The 15,556-nt window shown below is 37.9% G+C and overlaps 1 protein-coding gene across 1 annotated transcript in view; it reads left to right on the top strand.

Annotated features, from left to right (window-relative positions):
• Positions 1-14,521, top strand: part of BOD1L1 (biorientation of chromosomes in cell division 1-like 1) — a gene marked incomplete at both ends in the record, with an annotated part of 17,330 nt that extends 2,809 nt beyond the window's left edge. The window contains 8 exons of the mRNA XM_009870628.1: positions 201-821; positions 1,299-1,448; positions 2,848-3,014; positions 4,037-4,160; positions 4,497-4,641; positions 5,314-5,389; positions 6,229-12,367; positions 14,454-14,521. Of these exons, the coding sequence (XP_009868930.1) occupies positions 201-821; positions 1,299-1,448; positions 2,848-3,014; positions 4,037-4,160; positions 4,497-4,641; positions 5,314-5,389; positions 6,229-12,367; positions 14,454-14,521 (7,490 nt within the window). The remainder of the gene's footprint in view (positions 1-200; positions 822-1,298; positions 1,449-2,847; positions 3,015-4,036; positions 4,161-4,496; positions 4,642-5,313; positions 5,390-6,228; positions 12,368-14,453) is intronic.
• Positions 14,522-15,556: the final 1,035 nt, after the last annotated feature.

Here is a 15,556-nt window from a genome sequence, read left to right on the forward strand (position 1 = left end):
ATGCAACTTCTTGTTCTTTTCATTATTATTTTTTTCTTTTCGTTAAACCAAAAATCTCTAAATGCGAAATTGGTCAAATGTTTTAGTTACTTTTATTTATTTTAAATAGAGTAATTGTTCTTTTCACTTGCTTAACGTCCTACCTGAGTAGAATTATAGAAACTAAGGTGAGCTAAAACTTTTCTTTCTTACTATTGAAGGTGTCTCTTCTACAGCTCCTAGTGGCAACGTAGCTAACGATGCCATGTCCATTTTGGAAACAATAACTTCTCTTAACCAAGAAGCAAGTGCTGCCAGGGCTTCAACAGAGAACTCAAATCCCAAAACCAGTGACAAAGTTGCAAAAAGACTCTCATCACAGCAGAGTGTGGATGGTAGCACTGAGAGAGAGAGAAATGTGGAGGACTTGCCGGACAAAGAGAAAGCAGTTTGTGATCTTTCTGGAGAAGGGTCTGAAACATTTGCAAAGTGTGAAGATTTAAACGAGCTTCCCTGCCAAAGTGAAGAAGTAAAAAATCCGGCGAAGGATACTAATAATTTGACTTGTACAAGTAAAGAAATTCAACAGGAAAACGAAGAACAAAAGGGTAAATTATTAGATAAATGTGACAAGAAACCAGACAGCAGTGAAAAAGGTGAAAGAAGGAAAGAAAAGAAGGAAAAACTTGACAAAAAGTCTGACCATTCAAGGAAAAGTGATGATACTGCAAAGTCAAAAGAAGAAAAGCAAGCAAGAGAGTCAGAACCAGTGAAACAGTTAGTTCCAGAAAAAAACAGCAATAAACATAAAACAACTGAAAGCACTAAAGAAACTAAAGAAGGTATGGTATGGGCAATGCTCTTCCATAAAATATGGATATATGGAAGTCTTTTAAGTGTATTCAGGAGTAAAATCAGAAGTGCATTTGGAGTGTAAGTTCTCTGCTAGTTCTGGCAAATTTTGCAACAGCTAGGTCTTGGTTCATGTGCCTTAACCGAGGTGCCCACATTAGGTATCAGATGAGCTTTGATTCCTCAAATGTGTGATTGATCATCTGCCTTACCCGGCAAGTTCTCTCAGCGATTCCAGTCTGCATTTAAAAGTTTCTAGTTGTAGCTCAGGGTGATTTTTTTGTTCCGAGTAAAGCACAGTTAGCCTAATAATGTTTCATTAAGGTATTACTTTTTCTTTTCTATTTCTTGTTATTAAGATAATTTTGTTTGCAGTGGCAAAATCAATGTTTTGTTTTGGTGAGACAAGTTTGTCGAATACAGAATGCTGCATTACAGCCCTTTCTTCCTGTTTTCTCCATTGCAAGAAAATATGTCTGTAGATTCAGATATGGATGTACTCAGCGACATCACTGTCAGCTCTGTCCATACCAGTGACCTTTCTTCCTTTGAAGAGGAGAGTGAAGAGGAGCCTGTAATTTCTGACAGTACGGAAGAGGGGGAGATAACATCAGATGGTAAAATAACTACTTTGTTAAGTAGCAAGAAAGAATGATATGTGAATCGTCATAAATTTGAGGTTTTGCAGTATGTTTTATTGTACTGATTTATGAAAAAATTTGAATGTGGAGTGGATACTATTTGTGCAATTACAAAAGATGAGTAGTGGACATTTCGAATATTTTAATAGCTTGATACGTTCTAAACACTATAAATGTTATGTGTGCTACATATAGCATAGACATATAGCATATTTCATAAGCTACAGAAGCACTTAGAGGTGATGAATATATCACTTTCCTATGTTGTTTTTTTGATTATTTTTTTTTTCCTCTCCCTTCTTGGACTTGGTGATCTTGAAGGTCTCTTCCAACCAAAACTGTTCTATGATTCTATGATTCTGCCATGAATTTACTGTAACATTGGAGTACTTTGTGGCCACAGGGTACTGGTTGTAGCTGACTTTGCACATCAGGTTGGTTTTTGAGCTTTAGGATGGCAGGAATTTCCAAATTCTACCTGGCCACAATAGAAGGAACAGAAATAGATATACCTTTAAGAGTCTGGAAACGCCAAACATCTTCGCTGATTGCCTTACCTTTTTGTGTCCTCCTTGTCCAGAGCAGGCCTCTGATTGACTTGATTTTGGCAGTTAATAAGACTTTCCACTTCATAATACAGGGGGCCTTGGTACCTTGCATGACTTGCCTTTAGTATACTGTGAGCTTACCTCTTCTGTTCTAAAATACTGCTTAGAAGTACTGAATCACTTGCTTATTGTTTCGCTTTGGTGTTACTTTTAAACATGACAGATTGCATTCAGTTACCACTAAATATTTGTGAAGTATATTTCAGAGATACAGATAATTTTTACAGTGTGGAGCACAAGTGATTTTACTCTATTTAATAATCCTCATATAGCTGAAATAGATTTATTTATTTTTAACTGAATAATACTTAGATAAACAGTGTGTTTTGTGTATGTGTTTCAGTAAGCCTGTCTAGTTTTTACATACTCAAATATTGTACAAATTTTTTTTTTCTGTAGTGAAGAAGCTTATTTAATACATAGCAGAAATCATATTCTAATTTTTTACGTGATATTAGCTACAAAGTACTATATGAAAAAGACAACATGATTACAGGCAAGAAGATAAACCCAATTGTTGTATCCCAGTTTATCCTGGGGCTTGTGTCTTGCAATTTTTTGGCTAAATGGTGTGCACAAGCAAATGAATATACATTTCAGATTTTCATAATCTAGTGATATTTTAGTGTTAAAGGGTTTAATTTTAACTGTTCATGTTTTTAGAATTGTTAATACATTTTGAATAGCTTTATTTCTTTGGAAGTTAATGTTGAAAACACTGTCCTGATTTATCGATACACCTCTACACTTCACTAACCTTTCTTCAGATGATGAGAAGAACAGTCAAAGTAAGACAAAGCCTCATGCTAATGAGCTGAGTGATGGGAAAGCCAAGCCTGTACGTCACGCTTATGTTCGCAAACCTTTCTTGTATTCCAAATACTTCAGTGATTCTGATGATGAAAGAACTGTAGAACAACGCCGCCAGTCCATTGTAAGTGTGGATTTTGTTCCTGCTCATGTTCTAGCTCCTTAAACTTTTCAGCACAGAAATTCCACTTTTTATTTGATGGTAGTTTGTGAGGGGAAGTCTTCTGTTTCTTCTCACTTCCACAATATTGCATGATCTGGTCTCCAGTAAAGCACTCTACTGCTTGTAGTGTTAAGTCTTCTGGTGGTGAAAGCAACAACACACTTTTCTGTCTTTTTTTCCCCCTACTCTAAAGTCTTTTGGCTTTGACAGAGGGTTTACTAATTACATGCAGGATTTTGGCAAAATCACAGCAATAGGTGGATTTTTTTTCTTCTAAGCTGAGTGATTTGATAGGGAGAGTAAGAGCTGCTGTATGTAAGAAAAACCTGGTCTTCCACAGATGTAATGTCTGTAATGACAATTTGGGGGGGAAAAGTAGCCTTTGCCTACCTGCAGTCTGTCTTCTATGAGGTTTTGTGTACTATGGGCTTGTGTTGACTGCTTGAGGCTACTTGATTACATCATCTCTTTACAAATGTAGTTCTTACGACCCATGAAATCAGTAGTTTGTGCCATGTCTGCAGCTATAGAGAATGGAAGAGGTTTATGCATGTTCACTGTGTTCTGCAGAAGGAAGACCAGCACACAAAAGAGGAAGCAGTGGTTCTTTTAGATCTTTTTCCTTTGGCAAAATATAAAAAAAAGTATGGGTATATATTATATATATATACCCACATATACACTATGTATATGTTATATGAACATAGTACATATATATGATATATTCTTTGAGAAAGTCTCATAACCTCAGTCTTCAATGTTAAGTGGTAATAAAACTCTGGAACTCAGCTAGTTTCACTTCACAGAAGTACTCCATTAAAATTCATATAATTAATTTCATATAATAATTTCCAAGGACTATTTTTTTTAGCTTGCCTCAAGTTACAACGTTTTCTTTTCTGTGGGTTTTAGGCATACATTTGTAGACAAGGAATACTCTTTGGCCTGATGATAGATTATTTTCTTTGATTTTGTATCTCCAGGCCAAAGAAAAAGAAGAGAGACTCCTAAGAAGACAAATTAACAGAGAGAGACTTGAAGAAAAACGTAAACAGAAGGCTGCAGAAAAAACAAAATCCCTAAAGACCGGAAGTCAAAATGCTAAAGGTATGAGAAGTGTAACATTACCACCTGACACTCTGCGCTCGTTCATTTGCTCTCTCTGGGGAAGAAAATGTGCAGCTTAAAATATTGGTAATAGGTCTCTCTAGTAATTTCCCTTAAAAGACAAACATTTCAATAGAAAAACGTATAATGCAAATTCCTAATACAAAATTTCATTATCTTTTTCATACATCCTTTCACATAGCATTACTGCTTAAATGCGGTGAATACCTCTATACACTAGTATTGTTACACATTAGTACTCTCTGCAGTCACAGTTATAGCTAAAACAGTAAGATAATGACATGTTTGTGTTTCACCATTTGTGTATTATTTTAGGAAGAAGTGGCTTGAATTCAGAAGATGCTTCATCAAGAAGTCTTGAGTCAAAAGTTACTGGTACCAGCATTAAGGATGTACTTAAAGAACAGAAATTTTTAGAAAAAAAAGTAGCCTTAAGCAGAAAAAGAAAAAGAGATTCAAGGTATTTGTGTGTTTGCTCAAAAGGAATGAAGTTTTTGAATATTCACTTTTACAGATGGAAAAACGTTCTCTTCAACTTTGCGGTTAGCCTTACCCATTTCAACAATTTTGTCTTACTTAAAGTATTCATGTAATTTCATTACTAATAAGCATGAAGTTCAGGCAGAAAATCAAATTATAGTTGCTTAAATGTATTGCAGCTCAGACTGCAGTACCCACCTTTATGTAACTTTTCACACACAGAATGATAATAAAGACATGAGAAGGAAAAACTTCTAGGTGTTTGTGATTCTAATATGTCAGTCAACTTGGCTTGGTATTTAGATTGATGTTTTACATGGATATGTACCCATGTACATACCTGTCTACATATGGCTATATATATGGGGCAAGGAGATCTTATCAATTTTACAGGGACAGCTGTAGTGCTAATACTGTCATAGTAATATTCTCTGCTTCAATTACATGATGCCCAGAGTTGGTACACATAATTTTCCAAAAGAAAAAATCTTGGACAAACTGACTAGTCAGTAGTTGTGTGATCGTGTTCCGTTTCAGTATTTTTAGTGTGCATTTCTGTATGTCTTTCTTCTTTAAAAGCAGAAAGTTTACAGACTAATGTTATGCTGGTATCGATTTTTCTTTTTATTAATTGTCTAAATATCTGTTTCAGGCATGCTGAAGATGGCTGCAAAAAGAAATATGAGCCAGCTGAAGAAGATCTTAAAGAAATGCAAAAGACAACTGAGGTATGTGTCTTTTAAATATAAACCTTATAACCTTCCTTTTCGTAGTTGTAATAGTGATCTGATATTGCTGTAGTAATGACAGAATCATAGAATGTGTTGGGCCGGAAGAATTCCAGTAGCTGTTAGAATGTACACTCTATGATGCTGATGGATGTTGTAGTAGAAGACAAGGTGTAGTTTAAGCCCTTTAAGCATGTTGGGTTTTAAAAAAAGCTAAGTATGTCTTATACACCAAGACTTGGAGAGCTTGATCTATTTAAATTTCTCATTGGAAAGTTAAAGGAAAACTGCATGTAGTCCAAACACTAAAGGAAAGAGAATTTTTGTGGTGAGAGATTTTACTCACAGCGTTATTAACACAAAAAAAGTGATAGTTGGAAGTTCAAGCAGAAGTCTTTATCTTTTATGGATTTTGGGATGTTGTTTGGTTTTGTGTTGTTGTGAGATTTTGGTTTTGGTCTGTTTGTTTGTTATAAACAGACAGCATAAAAGCTGTTTAACTTATGGAGTACTTGAAATTGTCATTGTCCATTTAAAAATCCATTTGGATCATTTTAGAAAGAAAAATCACTTTATAAAGAAAAGATACTCGAGTTTGAATGGACTCCTTAAGGTTAACTTTGATTGCTTTGGATTTTCCCACAATCGCAGGTAGTTGAAATGAAAATGGCAAGTTTGATTTTCTTACTAACTGTAGTTTAGATGAATTTTTATTATGATGTTAAGTGTATTTGCTGGTGTATTGTTTTTATGGAAAGTTAATGCTTAGCAATTCTGTTCAGTCATATAGTGAAGAAACTGTGTAGCATTTGCTTATATATAAAAACTTTCTTTTGTAGACTTGTGAAAAAAATTCTTCCAAAGAACTGAAGCATAATCATGGAAAAAGTGAAATCTCTAAACAGCTTAGAAGACTTTCAGAATCTATGCATTCAACTGAGGAAAGCAAAAGTGATTCTAAAGCAGAAAAAGAACATAAAAGAAAAACCTCCACCTCTCTTCAGGCTGAAGGAGCCCAGCAGGACAGTGAAACAAAGGATCCAAAAAGGCAACTGGATAGAGCAGAAGGCAATACTGAAGAACTGCAGAAGCAGAAATCCATATTTAAAAATGAAAAACATCCCAAAAAAGATAGTGACACAGAAATTCAACATGTGAGAAATGCTGCCAAAAAGGAAGCCAAGTCTTACAGAGATAAAAATGAGAAGGACAGAACTGTTTTAGAAGATAAGCTCTCTTTAAAGCACAAATACAAGGGAGACAGTATTCATAAATCAGGTGAAGATGCTGAACTCCATTCATCTGAGAGAAGTTTGAAAGGAGAGGATAGTAGTCAGAAACATAATCAACAGCCAAAGGTTTCCTCAGATGACAAATCTGAAAGAAAAACTAAACACCGAAGTGAACGGAAAATATCAGTAACAGGGAAAGATGGAAAAAATGTTTCTGAATCAACCCCAAAAGCTGAAGAATTACTGCGCAAGGAGAACAAAAAAGACAGACATCTGTCAACAGAAAAATCAAGAGCAGAATACAAGTCCAAAAGGTCCCTGAGCGATTCTAGGCCGCAAAAGGACTCACTAAGTGCCTCAAAGCAACTTGCTTCTGCGTCACACAGAAGGAGTGAAAGCTACTCGGAAGATAAACATGAAGTAGAATCAACTAACTCTGACAGTAATTTGAAACAAGATGATGGTGTTCATAAAGATAGACGAAGATCTAAGAGCCTTGTAGAAGACAAAATTTTATTAAAGACTAAGTCAAAGAGTCATAGTAAACAGTTCAAAGCATCTGAAGCAGAGTTACAGGAAAATTTGACTAAAGAGACTGGTCAGAAACTAGACAAAGAGAAGAGCACGGAAGAGAATGATTTAGATAAGCAACACAAATCCAAGACTGAAGACAAAGTTTTTGAGGAGAGTGGTGCTGAGTCTGAGCTTGTAAGTGGTACGCAGTCAGCTCAGGGATCACAAAAAGATGTTAGTCACAGAGTTAAGGTACATTCTGGAGAAAGAGGATCTGTAAAAGAGAAATGTAGAGGTGATAAAGATTTAAGCAGTTCCAAACTAGAAAGAAGGTACTCTGCTGATGGTCACAAAAGCAGAAACTTAAAGCACAGCAACAAGGAAATAAAGAAGAAGGAGGAGAATAACAAACTGGAAGACAAAGATATTAAAGAAATGGATAGCAGACATGAAAAAGTGTTGAATGTCATGGTAGCAATTGATAAAAAACAAAGTAAGAAAATATCCTGTGAAAGTAGAAAAGGCAGTATATCAAACCAAAGTTTATTTGGAGAGGAAAAACAATCAGCTAGCACCACTGAAAGCAGCCGTGCTCCAGCCTCTCAAAAGTCAAGTATCAATAACGATGATTTCCATACTGGTCATGAGAGAGAGGTGATGGACCTTGATTTGAAACAAGCAAAAGTACAGGAAGCATCTAACGTTGAAGGAAAAAACATTCAGAACTCACTCCAAGCCACAGATACTGAGTATGCAGTGAAAGAAAAAACATCTCATTCTCTTTTGAATAAGGAATTAGGACACATCTTGGCAGATGGCGAAGGTTGTGAATTGCAGTTTCTGCCTGCAGCTGAAAAAACTGTTAAACAAGAAGATATTTCTAATAAACAAGTTGGTGCCTTAGACACTTTGTCCAAACAAGCTTCCACGGATCAAGGACCTGATAAACAAGGGGCTCATAAAATGAGTGTTATGTATAAAACAAGTGGTAGAATATTACTGAATGTGCCCAGTAAGGATCATGCTTCAGAAGATAGCAGAAGACCAAAGAATTTAAAAACTGTGATAAATTCTAATTCAAATGATTTTCCTTTAGCAATTAATTCTTCCAGAGAAGATGATGCTGATGCAAAGTCCACGGAGATGGATATCTCGGGTTTTACAGATTCCTTGGGTAGTATGTCTAAAGAATGTCATAATTCAGATGGGACTTCTTTATTTGAAGATAGTTCCACTTTGAAGAATGATGCAGCACAGGTTGCATACATGGAAAAACAAGGTAGTGCAGTGCCAAGTTCTGTCGTGAAAAGTGATGGTGACAACACCACTATGACAAACTGTATGGAAGAAGATGAGGTGCCCCAGCCTGATGAACAGGCAGTGGAAGACAATACAGCTGGGTTACTTAGTCAAGAAGGTTATTGTGAAGCAGCAAAGTTAGTAAGCACTCAGGGAAGTGAGTTGAAAGTAAAAGAGGAAAACTCAGTGACTGACATTACTGAAGACTGTGGCCACGTAACAGCAGAAGAACTACTCCTAGAAAGGAAAGAAAGAAGGCGTTTGAATACAGATCATCCCACAAAGGGAGAAAGAAGCACAGTGGTGGATAATGTGGAAAAGAACGAGGCACATGATATTGATGCTATGATAGAATCTTCCTCTGTATTAGTGCCTGAAAGAGTTTATGAAGAAACAGTCAAAGGCTCTGTTATAGCCAGTGGGCAAGAGAGGACCAGCGTGACTGGCATGGAAGATAAAAATGAAAGCAATGCAGTAGGTACCAGTGCAGGAAGTAGTCAACTTAGTTCGTTGTACAACAACCTACAAACAGCTCCAGCCACTGTGATAGGAACTAGCACAAAAAAGGTCATTGAGAGCACTGTCATGGCCACTAGCACAGGAGAAGAAAGAGGTGAGGGAGCATCACATTCTGAAAAGGACAGTGATGCTACAACCACTTGCTCAGAAGAAGAAAGCGAGGTGACAGTAATCTGCACAAGCATAGAAGCTGATGAAGGTTTCACAACAGGCGTATGGGTAAAAAATAGCAAGGGCAGCAGCTTCATCACAGGAGCAGATATTGGTGAGTGTACTGTTGCAGCAGCTGAAGAAGGTGGTGGCGGTGTTGTCACCGAAGGATTAGCAGAAAGGGAAAGTTTCCTAACAAGTACAGCAGAAGACAATGGTGACTGTACCATGGTAGATGCAGAAGAAAGTGACAAGGCTTCAGTCAACGCAAGTGGAGTAGAAACTGAAGACAGTGTGAACAGTGCTGGGGCAGAAGAAAAAGATGATGCTGTGACTAGCGCAGGCTCTGAAGAAAAGCGAAAGACCTCAGCTTGTGTAGATACAGGCAAACTTGAAAGTTCTGTATCCTGCTTAGGTGAAGTGGAGAGCGATGGAGCTGTAACTAGTGCAGGGACAGAAACAGGCGAAGGGTCGACAAGTGGTGACAGTTCAAGTGAATTTAGGGGAAATGTGAGAGCTCACCAAGTTAAAGAACACGAAGGTACTGTGACTTGCACAGGTGCAGAAGAAAGAGGTCCTAACTTCCTCATCTGCTCAGTGACTGGTACAGATGCCCAAGAAGAAAGCACTGTAACTGGTGCATGTATTGCGATGGTCACAAACAACAGTGCCACAACAGGAATTAACGGTGACAAGGCTGAGGATACTGTAAATGAAAGCACAGTGACCAGCACAGGCATAACTCCAGAAGATGATGCTGAAGTTTCAGTAGTCTGCACGGGCCTGGAAGACAGTAATGAGGGGTTTGCAGTTTGTTTGGAAACTGAAAAATGTGAAAGTCTCATGGACAGTACAGGAGCAAAGGAAGAAGCCAGTATCGCTACAGTCAGTGTAGGTCTGTGTGATGATGAAGGGTTTGTGACTAGTACTGGCTCAAAAGAAGAAGATGAAGAAGGTGAGGACATTGTGACCAGTACAGGAAGAGGAAATGAAGAAAATGAGCATGCTTCTACTTGTGCAGGAATGGAAAGTGAAAATGCGCTAATCTGTATAGGTGCGGAAGAAGGTGAAAGTTCCATTATCTGCATAGTTGCTGAACAAATGGAAGCTGAGTCAGGAGTGGCTGGCACAAATACAAATAAGCTTACCATCGACAGCATGACAAGTGCAGAGAAAGAAGCTAATTGTGGCACAAACTGCAAAAATGATAAAGGGATTGTTGAAAGCAGTGTAACCAGCGCAAGTGCAGCAGATGAGGGCACCTTGACTGCACATACAGGAGAAGGTGAAGGCACCTTGATCCCCTCAGACACTGAGGAATGTGAGGGTCCCATGACTAGTGCTATGGCAGTGCAAGATAAGAATCCGTCTGATGCTGAAGATGAACGTGAGAATGCCATGACTTCCTTTGACAGCAGAGAGCTTGATGCCTCTATAAGTAGCGCAATTCCAGAGAAAGAGGAGAGTTCTCTTATGCCTGCTGACAGAGAAGAAAAACTAAAAGGTGATATCATCTCTACCAGTATGGTGGAAGAAAGTGATGCTCCCTTGCATTCAGCCATGGATGCTGAGGAAGGTCCACTTGCTGTTGCAAGAGCAAATGAAAGTGGTGAAAGCTCTATGATCTTAATAGACACTGAAGACACAGAGATGCCTATGCCCAGTACAGCTACAGAGTTTAAAGAGTGTGTGCATACTTTTAGCATTAAACAGGAGAAAGATGAGTGCACTATGATTTCCACCAGTATCATGGAAGAATTTGAGGCTCCTATGTCAAGTGCAGCTATTGAATACGATGGTCAGCTCCACTCTGTGAAGACAGAAGAAATAAATGAGAATGCTGTGGTTTCTATAGATATGGAAGTATACGAGGTTCCCATGCCTAGTGAGTCTAGTGCAGGAGGAGATGATAACGATGATGAGGAAAGTCAGCCAACTAGTGGTAAGGAAGAAAAAGATGAGTGTGCTATGATTTCTACAAGTGTTGTGGAAGAAAAAGTAATCTTAATGTCAGATGGAGTCACAGAAGAGGCAATTCAACATGTGTCAGACACAGAGTCAAAAAATGAAACTGTAATGATCTCCACAAGCACAGCAGAATGTTTTGAAGCTCCTATGTCTAGTGTAGCCATGCAAGACAAAAACCAAGTTCCTACTTCAGAAACCCAAGGAAGATACGAAGCTGCTGTGATCACCACAAGCGTGACTGAAGAATGTGAGATAGTCCTGATCAGTGCAGCACCACAAGCTGAAGGTCAGCTCGTAGCAGAAGGAGATGAAGAGGCCATTGTCTCTCCAAATGCGTCAGAGGAATGTAAGATTGTGGAGACTACTGCAACTGTAGGTGAACAGTTTGGACTAGCTGCTTTCAATGCAGATGCAAAAAGCAAAAGTTCTCTCATTTTTGTGGGAGAATGTGGAGCTCCTATGCTGAGAGTTGCCACTGACAGTGAAGATCAGCATGCTGCTTCAAGTATAGGAGATAAGGAGGAGGGGCCAGTGATCGCTTTGAGCACAGTGGAAGAATGTGATAGTCTCTTCACCTTTACGGTCATAGAAGAAAGCCAACTCACTCCTGAGAGTACAGAAGTAAAAGACAAAAGTGAGGAAATGTTTAATGCTACTGACCAGATTGAATGCATGCTGTCAACTACAGTCCCAGAAAAAAGCAATAATTCTTTGCTTGTAATTGGTAGAGAGAATGAGACTTGTGAGAATGGTGTGAGGGGAGAATCTGCAGCATCTCAGACCACAGTAGACAGCGAAATCACAGAAACAGATGAAAATTCAATGAATGTCATGAGTGTAGATGAAGCCCTTTGTGTGGAGATTAGTACAGAGACTGCTGTGAGTCCAAGTCCTTCTTCAGAGGCAAGTGAGGATGGTGAGCAAGCTGAAGATGTTTTGCATGAGGATGTTACGTCAGAACTCTCCTGTGTGGCTTCAGAAATGGCAACAGAGAGTGAAACTCAAAGAAATGTAAACCATAAATTTAACTCAAACTTGCTTTCAGAAAGCAACTTTTCTGAAATAAGGACTCCCCTGCCTAGGGCACAAACTCTTTCCTTAGTTTCTGCAAGTGAAGAGACTGTAAATACCAACCATGGTGAAGGGATAGAAGAACCAGAATTAGGGGAGAAAAGTGGCTTCCCATTGTTGCATGCAGAAGAGCTATATGGCAGTGATGATAAAACGAACTTGGTCAAAATAGATGATAGTGGAATTGAAGTTACTTTTCAAAAAAGTAATACGACCTTTAATTCAGGTGAGATTTACTTTTTTTCAACTCATTTAATAAGCTATCACGAACAGATGCATTTTAACATCATTATAGTTAGAAATGTCTTACACTGTTCAAATATACCCAGTTTAGTTGGTGGTTGCAAAATAATAACTATTTGTAATATATTTAAGTACTGGTGGCATTTAAATAATGTAATTCTTGGAGTATAGGAGGGACTGAGCACAATTACCTGAGGTACATTGGAAAAGATTTAAAAGTTACTAGAGTGCAAAAATGTTATTAAAATACATTGACAAAGTTGCGAGTTAATATATGAAGGGGTTTGCAAGGGGTAATTACTGTGGAGCTACAAATGGATTTTGTTATTAACATGTTTTGAAATTCAGAAATGTTTTTATAGGTAATGGAGTGTATTTCATTTAGACATATGTTCAACATTTCTTTTAAAAGGTAACTTCTTACTAATTTTGAAGGTTAAGAGTGGTCAGCCTTAATCGTAGCTGCAGATTTTCTCTGGATGGTTATTTAATAATCATATTAATATTCAGTCTGCTATGCTGAATTTTGTGTTGTGAATACACTTGAAATGGTCCGCTTTGTGTTAAAAAGGAATCAGACAATCATTCCAAATAAATATTTTAGGTGAGCAGTGATGCTGGGTGTCTATTTTAAATAGAGAAGTTCTGATTGTGTATCACATTAGGAATATTATATTTTATTTCTAAATCTATTTTTCTGGAAGCTAACATTTTGGATCAACTTGCATGGTTGCTGGTTTCTAAAATACCACATAATGAACATCCTGCTATTTTTAACCTTTCTCCTCTTTGACCCTTCAGAGTAGTTGAAGCACCAAGTTTGTGAAAATGAGTAAGTTCTGTAGATGCCATAATGAAGTCAAGATCCTGACTTCGTTATAAATTTTGGAGAAATTGAACTGTAGAAAAAGAGTAGAGAAATCTGCTTATGAAATGGAATGATACTGATCTAGTACTACTTTTAAAACCTTTTCCTTCTAATGTTTGTCTTTATTTTAAAAAATATTTTATAATGTGAGTTTAGGTCAAGGCTCAAAGGCTGGCTTTATTGTCTGGTTTTATTGATATTTGGGGTGAGAAAACTCACTGTGCAGGTTTTGAGATCTTAAGAATTTGTCAAGGAAAAATACCAATCTAGTAAACTTGAAAAAAGTTATTCAGTATTTATACAAGAGACAAATGTGAGCCATGAAAATGTAAACTGCTACACAGACATGTTTCTGTCTTGGTGCGTTGCTTGATCCTTGTTGTCCATTGATGTGGCCTCTCTAAGTACCCGTGGTAATGGTAGTCTTACTTGGTGGACCACAACCACAGTTTAATTACTTCACGTGCATCGTTGAGTTACCACATTATAACTGTTTCTCTTTGTTTAGGAAAAGCTGTATAAACAGACTTCTGAAATAGGTGTCCTAAAAGAAGTCATGTGAAGATGCTGTCTGCACGGCCTGGTTTTCAGATGTTACAAGCATACAGCTGTTCCCATGGGGAATGAAATGGCAGGGGGGGGGGATGTTAAGGTTTTCAGACATTATATTGGCACTAACAGGAGTCACTGGGCTTTCAGTCTCTGTGGAAATTGGATAATTTCAGTGGTTATGCTTCTAGAGCTTGTGCATTTAGATCTAAATGTCACTTAAAAGTACTATCCTTGGTATTAACTCTTAGCTCTGCATTTGTTAGTACAAAGGTAATTTGCTGTTACGAATTTTGTTTGAAAAAACGGTGTGGTTTTGTGTTTGTTTTTTTTCTTCAAAGGAAAAACAAGAAAAAAATCAGGATTCTTAAATAAGCTGTGTTAAATCCTGCTAGCCTGTATTTTTCAATCCTTTTGTCTTTAAGGAAAACATAGAAGTACTTGTGTTCTTGCAGGTGCCAAGTTGGGGGGTTTGAGCTGGCTTGCTGCAGACAGACTTGCAGTTGTTTCCTTTGCCTAAAGGAAGGGATTAAATTCATGTGCCGTGTTCATGAGGTGGTACTGCGAAATAGCATCATACTGTAGCATGAGATAAATACAGTATAATTGTATAATGTAATCTAATAATTTTAACATATTTGTATTTCATTAGGCAATAATGCAGCTTTACCAAAGTTGGCGGAAGAACTAGAATTTGAAAGTAACTTGAGAACTGATGAGGTATTTATGTTATTTTGAAAATTTTGACTATACTGTTTCTTGTATCATGCTAGGGCTTTGTACCATGCCTTTTGATTTTTGTGCAGCAGAAATAGCATTTGAACTTCACAGCTTTTCAGTGGTCACTTTTCAGATTATTCAGCTGTACATTTCTAAGCAGCTAGCATTTAAATTGTGGGCTGTCCATGTTATTCTGTGGTAGAACCATTTCCCTCCCTCAGATGTGCTCCTTCTGTGACTGTGACATCCAAGTTTGCTTTTTTTAGAATTGGTCATGCTGTGTGCGTGTTGCCTGTGATAGTACTTGTAAAGTAGTCCTACATGCCTTAGCTCTTAGAGTCGGCAATTGTCAGTTCCGTCCTTTGAAACAGCACATTCACGCTGCTATTTGTTTCATCGTATCACTTCCTTGCCAGTCTTCAGACTCGCCCCTTCTCTATGTGATGGAGGAACGTTTGCTGCTGTTCCGTACTGTGATAACTACAGCCCGTTATCTGCTGTAACAGAGGGGTAGGGTGTGCTGGATAATCCAGGGGACTGGGGCTCGTCGTCACCTGTAGCCTGTGTAAGGCCAAAGCTGAGCCTGTCTGTGTGTCTGTACTGAGACCCATCCTAGCCAGGATTCCAGATGGGTTAATTCATCATTCAGATGTGGGACTGGATCCATGTATTTGTATCTTTCCAAACTCTAATAATCATTTTGAGGGAGAATATGGTTTGGAAACTCTAAAGAATCTATGAAAGAGTGGATTACACAGGCTGCTGGCTGCAGCTTCAGGGCAGACCAGCTGAGTATTTCTGAACCATGGTTTTGATGCCTGGGATGCACCTCAGGAAAATCCAAGTCACCTTCAGTCTGGTGGGATTTATTGATTTGTGCGGAGTTCTACCTGCAACAACTGCACTGTTTCCCAGCAAGAGATGGTCCTAGAGTCAGTTATGTTTGCATAGCACTATATCCAGTTATACTATGTCCAGATCTTACATGCATACAGATAAATACATTATCTATGCATCAGTAAATACAGCTGATCT

The sequence above is a fragment of the Apaloderma vittatum genome, unplaced genomic scaffold (assembly GCF_000703405.1).
Source record: "Apaloderma vittatum isolate BGI_N311 unplaced genomic scaffold, ASM70340v1 scaffold32265, whole genome shotgun sequence".
NCBI classification, from domain to species: domain Eukaryota; kingdom Metazoa; phylum Chordata; class Aves; order Trogoniformes; family Trogonidae; genus Apaloderma; species Apaloderma vittatum.